The following is a 10,173-nucleotide window of genomic DNA, read 5'->3' on the forward strand; positions in this document are numbered from 1 at the left end:
CATGAGGGACTGTGCCCACTCAGCCTGGGTATTCTCTCCCCTCTTTGAGGGACTGTGCCCACCCTGAGGTATTCTCTCCCCTCTTTGAGGGACTGTGCCCACCCTGGGGTATTCTCTCCCCTCAATGAGGGACTGTGCCCACTCAGCCTGGGTATTCTCTCCCCTCTTTGAGGGACTGTGCTCACCCTGAGGTATTCTCTCCCCTCTTTGAGGGACTGTGCCCACCCTGGGGTATTCTCTCCCCTCAATGAGGGACTGTGCCCACTCAGCCTGGATATTCTCTCCCCTCTTTGAGGGACTGTGCTCACCCTGGGGTATTCTCTCCCCTCTTTGAGGGACTGTGCCCACCCTGGGGTATTCTCTCCCCTCAATGAGGGACTGTGCCCACTCAGCCTGGGTATTCTCTCCCCTCTTTGAGGGACTGTGCCCACCCTGAGGTATTCTCTCCCCTCAATGAGGGACTGTGCCCACCCTGAGGTATTCTCTCCCCTCTTTGAGGGACTGTGCTCACCCTGGGGTATTCTCTCCCCTCAATGAGGGACTGTGCCCACTCAGCCTGGATATTCTCTCCCCTCTTTGAGGGACTGTACTCACCCTGGGGTATTCTCTCCCCTCTTTGAGGGACTGTGCCCACCCTGCGGTATTCTCCCCTCAATGAGGGACTGTGCCCACTCAGCCTGGGTATTCTCTCCCCTCTTTGAGGGACTGTGCCCACCCTGAGGTATTCTCTCCCCTCAATGAGGGACTGTGCCCACCCTGAGGTATTCTCTCCCCTCTTTGAGGGACTGTGCTCACCCTGAGGTATTCTCTTCCCTCTTTGAGGGACTGTGCCCACCCTGGGGTGTTCTCTCCCCTCAATGAGGGACTGTGCCCACTCAGGCTGGGTATTCTCTCCCCTCTTTGAGGGACTGTGCCCACCCTGAGGTATTCTCTCCCCTCTTTGAGGGACTGTGCCCACCCTGGGGTATTCTCTACCCCATTGAGGGACTGTGCCCACCCTGAGGTATTCTCTCCCCTCTTTGAGGGACTGTGCCCACCCTGAGGTATTCTCTCCCCTCTTTGAGGGACTGTGCCCACCCTGGGGTATTCTCTACCCCATTGAGGGACTGTGCCCACCCTGAGGTATTCTCTCCCCTCTTTGAGGGACTGTGCCCACCCTGAGGTATTCTCTCCCCTCTTTGAGGGACTGTGCCCACCCTGGGATATTCTCTCCTCCTCTCTGGAAGGAGAGGACTCTTGCTGGGCTACTGCCCCACAGGTGTCCTGCATCCTTCAATGCCACAGGTTGCCCAGAAAGTGAGCATTTGCAGGCTATTGATCCAGGGGAGGTGTCATATCCAAACCTAATTCTCATCTGATGTTCACATCCGGTCAGTTTCCAGCATGAGTCACTAGGTAGTGATCAGGGACAGGAAATCTAGTTGATTCCCCTTCTCTCTAACCCAGGGGTTACTGGACAGTGATCAGGAGCAGGAACCCTGGCTGATTTCCCCTCTCTCTAACCCAGGCATCACTGGACAGTGATCAGGAGAAGGAACCCTGGCTGATTTCCCCTCTCTCTAACCCGGAGGTCACTGGACAGTGATCAGGAGCACAAACCCTGCCTTGCTCCCTAACCCAGTGTCTCTGAGGCCAACTACAGTGCCTCTATCACTGACCCAGCCGAGGTCATCTAAATACACAGAGACCAGGAACCACACCTAGTTCAGTCCCATACTGTGCCATTGTTTTGGAATATACAAAGCAAACTGTTCCCTGTAATACTCAGCAGAATAGCATGAAAGCAAATACAGACTGGCCCGGGCACTCCAACTGATTCACTTGCACCAGTGCAATATACCCAGTGCCCTCAATATTATTTATTTGGGCTCTCAGTTTTAAAGTGTAAGACTTGGGAGCAGGCGTGAGGCTGCTGTGTCAAACAGTGCAGAGGTATGAGAATCCCAACTCTCCAATCTTTTCCCTTATTTTCTCGTGCTCTTCTTTCCAGATTCTTCAACGACAATGAGAAGGTTCCCCAGTACAGACCAGCCCAGGGTGCCTTCGCAGGCAGAACTGGGGAGCTCCTTGGGTCAGAGTGCTGGCAGCTGCTCCTACAATCCCAACTGTCACTGGGCAGAGAGATCACGACTCAACATGAAGACACTGAGGTTTACAAGTGGTGCAACCTTGCAGGTAGAGGCCATTCCCCCGGGGATCCTGGACACGGTCGACATGTTTTACTGCTGCACATCATGTGGCAAAGTGTTCTGGGAGGGTTCTCACTTTAACCGAGTGGTGTCCCAGTTCCAAGAGGTGCTGCATGTCGCTGACGATGTAACATTTTACCATTTGTAACAGGTCTTAATGCTGCACTTGATGTTTAATCTCCATCTGAAAGCCAATACAATTCTTAAATTGGGCAGAGAAAATGAGTCTGTACCTTGTCAGTGAGTCACTACCTAGTTTTGGTGTTTTATTTCTCTGCTTCTCTCCACACATTGCATCTTTTACTACAAAGTCGCTGTCGATGCCAGACTGAACCATGGTTCCAGGAAGGTCCTAGGTTACATCCAATCTTTCCTGTAGCAGCTGATGTATGGCACCATCCCGCCCCATCCGACCCCTTGCCAGCCCACTGATCCACTACTTGCCATCGCAGGCAGGAAGATGCAATCCTCTTCTGAAGCTGCTGCATGTTACTCTGGACTCCTCTATTGTTTTAACTTTTGTTTTAATGGGCTCGAAGACTGCTTTGAATCAACGGCCATGACATTCCACAGGGATTCTCCCAGTCTCCTGCTGGATGTTCTGCAAAGTTCAGGTGGTTCTTTTTTATGAGGTACGCTGTATCACATTTTAAACCAATAAAATGGACTGTTGCAAAGCTGCTGTACTGCTTGTTACTGGTGAAGTAAGCGAATCTATTGCAATGTAACGATGTGTGTTGCTGAAGATTTCCCCTGTTAAACATTTCTAGAAAAATCCTAAGCAGATGTAAAGAACGTTATATCTTCAGAAGAACAGCTTCTGATGTTGCTGCACAAAGTGACAAGGGAGTCCCCAGCTCATTGTTAATGCTAAAATCATCCGCTTTACAGTAGTATGCCAGGAGGTTTCCTTCATTACTGTAAATTCACTCAAAGTTCAGAAAGATGGCTAGACACAGCTTCTCCGAGATTCCTTAAAATGAACAAGAGATTGTTTCCCATCTACTCCAGCTAATATATGCACCTGGTGTGGAACAAAACATACAAACTAGCATGGGTCAGTGTCTGGAAATGTTCCCCAGTGAGACTCAGTGCACGTGGAACTGCCAGGAATAGGCACTGACATGTTGAACCACAAACCTTTGACTAAGTTATTGACTCAGCCATGGGCATGGGGGCTGTATATAAAGCGTATAGCCAATCTAATGCCATTGTTACGACCAGGTGAGCAATATGTCTAGGGGTCTCTTGCTGTCTTCACCTGGTCTTATTGTAACAGGGTTTAATTTTAAACACACTGTGTTTTGAGCTCCCCCTTTGTGAATCCTTGTTCACAACTTTCCAATTATAAGGCAAATAAATGAGCACAAACAGTCTTTCTTTGGTTTAAAGCAAAAAGAGGAATTTTATTAAAACCTTAAAACTTAAATTCTAATACAGTTCACACCAACAGATATACAACGTGCTCATGCTAGCATGCACACGCGATATAAATATGCAGGTAGGAATAGAAAAGAGCAGAAGAAAAGATAAGCAGAACAGTTTGAGGCAATATCTTGTTACTGTTTCTCGAGCTCGCTGTAGTCCTTGGTTGAAGATATGGTCTTGCGATTCATTGGGGCCCAGTAATCTTCTTAAAACTTTGTTCATGTGGCAAACTTTTTATTCTTTGACTTTCACGTGCCTTCAATGATTTCAGTTCCTTGAGAGATGAGCAGGCAGGCAGGAGAGGAGATGTTCTTGCTTCAGTTCCAGGAGCACACAGCTTTGACACCCTTTGTCTGAAGTTCAAATTCAAAAACTCCAGCCAGCTAGTCATGTGACCAAAAGTGGCCCGACCACTTCTGTGTATGGGAGAAGGCACTGCTGGATCCCCATTGTTTCAACATTGTCTGTTACCATGAAAATGTCTTTCTGGTCAGGGCTTGCAATTTTAAGTTTTAATGTTCATGTGGCGAAATAATGTGTGCCTCAGTCTTGGCAGGTGGGGGGTTTGCCTGACAACTCCACACCCAGGGGAATGTAATGTGATTTGAAGAAAATGGAGCATTTCATTACAGAGTTTGAGAGAAATATACGATACAGAAAGAAAAACCATGCATTTCTCTCATTCATTTTCATTCATTCACCACTCTTGGAGCTCATTAAAAATCGTCTGTTCTGGGTGCCAGGGCTGCTTTAATTTCCATTTTTTCTTTGCATCCTCGTAACAATGTGGGTCTTTGGGGAAGTTTAGGTTTCGCTTGAGACCCGGGACAAGGCATCTGCTATAATGTTGCTTTTCCCTGCGATGTGGGTAATTTTTAAATGGTAGGGTTGTAGGAGCAGGCATTTTGGGCCTTGAACTTCTCCACAAAAGTCAGGGGGTTATGGTCAGTGTAAACCGCCATCTCCCTGTATCTGTTCTGCACATAGATGCTGGAGAGCTAGCAACATCCCCAGCATCTCCTTTTCTATGGTGGAGTACCGTTTCTGGTGCCAATTTAGCTTTTTGGAGAGTACCCTACTGGTCTCTCAATGCCTGTATCATCATCCTGGAGCAGGACAGCACCTACCCCTCGGTCACTGGCATCAACTGCCACTTTAAAGGGTTTATTGAAGTTGGAAGCTGCCAGGACCGGTTCGTTCATCAATATGGCTTTTAGCCTCTCGAAAGCAGTTTGGCACTTTTCTGGCCACATCACCTTCACTCTTTTCTACAGTAAGTCCATTAGTGGGGCAGCTATAGGGCTGAAATTTGGAACAAATTTGCAGTAAAACCCGCACATTCCCAGGAAATGCAGGATTTCCCGTTTTGAGGTAGGGGCAGGGAAGCCTACCAGTGCTTGGACTTGCTGCCCTGGGTAGCACTTGCCCCTGTCCGACAACATGCCCGAAGTAGCTCACTTGGGCCTCAGTGAACTAGCTCTTGGTGCGGTTTACTACCAGGTGGGCTGCCTGCAATTGTTTGAATAGGGCATCTAATTGGGCCAAGTGAACCCCCCCCAGGTCTCTCTGTGTACCAGCAGATCATCTCGGTACCACACAGTTGGGTAGGCCAGCCAGCACCTGGGTCATCAATCTTTGGAAGGTGACTGGGGCATTCTTTAGCCCAAACAGCATTACTCAGCACTGAAATAGGCCGTCTGGGGTGACAAATGCAGTTATCTCCTTGGCTTGGGGGGGTAAGGGGAACTTGCCAATATCCCTTTAGTAAATCTATTTTTGTGATATAGGTGGCATTCCCCACTTTATCAATGCAGTACTCCAGGCGGGGAATGGGATAGGAGTCCGCTCTGGTCACTGCATTGATTTTCCTGTAATCAATGCAGAGCCGGATAGAGCCATTGGACTTGGACATTAGCACCACTGGAGAACTCCAGCTGCTCTGGCTGGGCTCAATCAGGTTGTTGTCTAGCATGTACCTGATTTCCTCCTGAACCTGGGCCAGTTTCTGAGGACCAATGCAGTAAGGGTTCTGTTTAATGCGGGGGGGGGGGGGGGCGGTGGTCTCTCCCACCTTCACATCATGTAGGGTTAAAGTCGTAAACCCTGGTGTGTCCTTGCAGACTTCCTTTTAGGTGGCAAGCAGGCTGGTCAGAGCTCCTCTTTGTTCCACCTCTAAATAGTAGAGTGTGGGGTCCAGGTTATTTAGCACTTTGGTGTTGGTCAACTGGGCAGGAGGGGGTTCAATGTGGGGGTCTCCCAAGCCTTCCACTAGCTCGTCCCCATGGTCCTGATCGTCCCCTTCCTCCCGGACTATCGGACAGACCTGTGCCCGTCTGCCCCCTTCCCGGCTGCGATATTGCTTTAACATGTTAATGTGCCACAGCCTTTTTTTTCTCCTTCGATCTGGGTTGTCGATTAAATAATTTACCTGGCTGATTCTTTTTGCCACTTGGTATGAGCCACTGAACCGGGCTTTCAGGGGTTCACCCTGAATCAGGAGTAATTCCTATACGTGGTCCCCAGGCTGAAGGGTTCTGTCTTCGGCAAGTTTATCGGCCTGCCTTTTCATAGCTGCCTGGGAGCCACTGCGCAGGCCCTCGTGAGCCACTCCCGAAACGTGGAAATGTAATCCAACATAGGTGACACGCCCTGGTGCCTCAAAAACCTCTCTTTAACTAGTTTCAGTGGCCTCTCACCTCATGTCCAAAAACTAGTTCAAAGGGGCTAAAACTGGTGGACTAATTTGGCGAATCCCTGGTAGCAAACAGGAGGAGTCCCAGCCCTTTGTCCCAGTCAGGGGAGTACTCATAGCAGTAGGCCCTGATCATTGTCTTTAGGGTCTTGTGGTACTGTTCTAACACCCCTTGGGACTGGGGATGGTAGGCTGAAGACTTTAGTTGGGTTATGCCCAGGTTGCCCGTGACTTTTTGAAAGACTCCAGACATGAAATTAGTGCCCTGATTGGTCTGGATTTCAATCGGCGTGCCATAGCGAGTGAAGAATAGGGTCATCCCACTGCCCACCACCTTTGCAGAGATAGTTTGTAGGGCAATGGCTTTTGGGAATCAGGTAGCGACATCCATGATGATGAGGAGATACTGGTGGCCCCCCCCCCACCCCCCGGTTTTCGGGAGGGGTCCCACACAGTCCACCAGCACTTGACTGAAGGGTTCCCCAAAAGCGGGGATGGGAATTTGGGGAACAGATTTTATTGCAGCTTGGGGCTTCCCCACCACCTGGCATGTGTGATAGGTTTTACAGAATTCCACCACATCTTTGTGGAGTTGTGGCCAGTCAAAATGCCGCCCTATGCGGGCTTGGGTTTTCCGTAACCCGACATGTCCTGCCATGGGAAGCTCGTGGGTTAGTCTTAGTATTTCTTTTCGGTACCTCGGGGGCACCACTATTTAATGAACCACGTCAGCTGATCTATGAGGGGGTCTCCATTTTCTCATCAGAATCTCATTTCTCATATAGTAGGGTCTCAGGGACTCCCTCTGCTTTTTCGATTTGGGCAGTTTGTGCTAATTTCCTTAATACAGGGTCGGCTTGTTGAGCCTCGACGAGGGAAGACCTGTCTAGTCCATCCTCTGGGTCATTTAATTCCCCAAAGAATGTTTCAGACAGCCAGACGGGAGGACCATCTCTCTGCAGCACCAGTTCAGTCCCCCCTGGGGGAGCTGATTTGGCATTGGATCGAGTTACCACGCAGTCAGGGAAGATGCTTGGGGTCTTTTCCTGTAATTGCTTGGTCTCCCCGACCTCTTGCGGTCTTTCTAACACTACTGGGGAAGCTACTACCTTCACCCCTGCCAGATCATTACCTAGGAGCAGGTCCACCCCGTCCACAGGCAAACTAAGGACAATCCCTACAGTCACCGGTCCTGAAACTAGATCACATTCCCGGTGCACCCGGTGTAAAGGTACGAGCCGATGCCACCCTCTGCTACCATTCATCAACACCCTGGCCTTCACAGCACTCTTGGGGAAGGAAGGTCAGGCCTTTTCCCCATAGAACGGATTGCGCAGTCCCTGTGTCCTGGAGTATAATTATGGGTTTGCTGGCCCCACTCAAGGGGTATGGGGTTACTGTCCCTTCAGACACAAACCCCTGATAACCTTCAGGGATGTTGGTACATCTTACTGCAGGCAAAGCCACAGCCCGTTCCGTGTTTTCCATCAGGCCCTCGTCTGCACTGAGCGGGTGCGCCCTGATTAACCCTACAGGTTTCCCCTTTAATTTCCAGCAGTCAGCATTTAAATGCCCTGCCTTGTTACAATAGAAGCACACAGATCTCCGGGTTTCACTCTTGCTCACAGCACCTTCCTTTCTGGCTGGAGGAGGGCCCCCTGTGTCTCCTGCGTTCCTGTCTTTGCCAGGACTGCCTGGGCTTCTATCACCTTCCCACCTTTTGTCTTTTTCGGATTTGTGTGGGTGATCAGGAAAGGTTCTCCTCTGGGAAACCAACTTATGGATTAAAGAAAATTCATCAATCAGAACGGCCGCTTGCCAGGCTCCCTGAATCCGTTGCTCCTCGACATGAGTTTTTATTGAGAATGGGAGAGAGTTTTTAAATTCCTCTGACAGGATTACTTCTCTGAGAGTCTCATAGCTGAGCTGTATTTTTAAAGCCCTCAGCCTCTGGTCAAAAGCCAGCTGCTTGCTTCTTTCAAACTCCAGATAAGTTTGATAGGCTTGCTTTTTGAGGGTTCTAAACCTTTGGCGATAGGCTTCGGGTACGAATTCATATGCCCTGAGGATAGCATTTTTGGTCAGTTCATAATTTGATGAACTCTCATCTGGCAACAAGGAATAAACCTCATGGGTTTTTCCAGTTAGTTTTCTTTGCAGTAAGAGAGACCAGGTCTCAGCTGGCCATTTTAGCTGCCTTGCCAGCTTGTCGAAAAACACAAAAAATGCTTCCACATCTTTCCCATTAAATTTTGGAATCAATTGAGCGAGTTTTAGCAATCTTGTACCCAAGCCTAAATTCTGATCCTCTATATTGGCCATGCTTTCACTAGGGTTACTCTGTTGTCCCCTAGCTAATTCCAGCCATTTCAGCTCTTGTTCTTCGGATTCTTTCCGGAATATCCTTTCTCTCTCTCTCTTTCCTTCACCTGTCTTTCTTTCTCCTGCCTTTGTTTTTCTTCACATTCCTTCTGGAAGGCTCTTTCTTTCTCCCTCTCCTGCCTCTCTCTCTCTCTTCCTGTCTGTCTCTTTCTCTTTCCTTGTCTTCTAATTCAAGTTTCTTTTGTTCCAATTGTACATTTGCTAGCAGTACCCTGTCTGGGTCTGCTTCTAACACTGCTTCTGCTTTGTCAGATTCAAGGGAAAAGTGGTTGGCCACTAGTCTTAGGAGTTCAGACTTCCTCGCCTTGTCACGTACAGTGATCCCACACTGCTCAGCCATTTTTTTCAACTCCTCCAGAGACAGTGCTTTTAACTTATCCCAAGTAACTTCACCCTGGCTTGGAGAGTTACTCACTTCAGTTGCACACATGTTAGTATACAATCACATAAAACCACAAGAAAACCTGTATTGATTTGTTCTTTTTGATTGGGAACAATTTGGCTTCCCACTTCAATTTAACTTGTTTGTCTGCGGGTAACAATCCGGATGCTAGCACCCAATTTCTGTTACGACCAGGTGAACAATATGTCTAGGGGTCTCTTGCTGTCTTCACCTGGTCTTATTATAACAGGGTTTAACTATGTTTTGAGCTCCCCCTTTGTGAATCCTTGTTCACAACTTTCCAATTTTAAGGCAAATAACTGAGCACAAACAGGCTTTCTTTGGTTTAAAGCAAAAAGAGGAAATTTATTAAAATTTAAAGCTTAAATTTTAATAAGGTTCACGCCTACGGATATACAACGTGCTCATGCTAGCATGCACATGCGATATAAACTTGCAGGTCGGAATAGAAAAGAGCAGAAGCAAAGATAAGTAGAATAGTTTGAGGCAATATCTTGTGACTGTTTCTCAAGCTCACTGTTGTCCTTGATTGAAGATATATTCTTGCGATTCATTGGGGCCCAGTAATCTTCTCAAAACTTTGTTCATGTGGCAAACCTTTGAGTTTCACGTATCTTCAATGGTTTCAGTTCCTTGAGAGATGAGCAGGCAGGCAGGAGAGGAGATGTTCTTGTTTCAGTTCCAGGAGCATGCAGCTTTGTCTCCCTTTATCTGAAGTTCAAATTCAAAAACTCCAGCCAGCTAGTCATGTGACCCAAAAGTGGCCCGACCACTTCTGTGTATTGGAGAAGCCACTGCTGGATCCCCATTGTTACAACATTGTCTGTTACCAGTCTTGGCAGGTGAAGTTTACCTGACACCATCAAAACACAGTCTGATTTAAAACATATTTCTCCCTATAAATAATCATATAAAGATCAATGGAGAGCAGCACAACTATATTAGCTAGCTAGCTAGCAAGCAAAACAGTATGCAATGCCAATGTGAATTAACTTTTGTTGACAGAATAGCACTAGATGCACCATGTCACGGGTAGTAGATGGACCTTATTGAATGACCTCTGTGGATTCACACTGTGT

At 48.1% G+C, this 10,173-nt stretch overlaps 1 protein-coding gene across 1 annotated transcript in view; it reads left to right on the forward strand.

Moving 5' to 3' along the window:
• LOC137366520 (exonuclease mut-7 homolog) overlaps window positions 1–2,866 on the forward strand; it is a 282,638-nt gene extending 279,772 nt beyond the window's left edge. The window contains exon 12 of the mRNA XM_068028316.1: window positions 1,991–2,866. Coding sequence (XP_067884417.1) covers window positions 1,991–2,337 — 347 coding nt within the window. The 3' untranslated portion in view covers window positions 2,338–2,866. The remainder of the gene's footprint in view (window positions 1–1,990) is intronic.
• Window positions 2,867–10,173: the final 7,307 nt, after the last annotated feature.

This window comes from Heterodontus francisci, unplaced genomic scaffold (assembly GCF_036365525.1).
Source record: "Heterodontus francisci isolate sHetFra1 unplaced genomic scaffold, sHetFra1.hap1 HAP1_SCAFFOLD_769, whole genome shotgun sequence".
Taxonomy (NCBI): Eukaryota; Metazoa; Chordata; class Chondrichthyes; order Heterodontiformes; family Heterodontidae; genus Heterodontus; species Heterodontus francisci.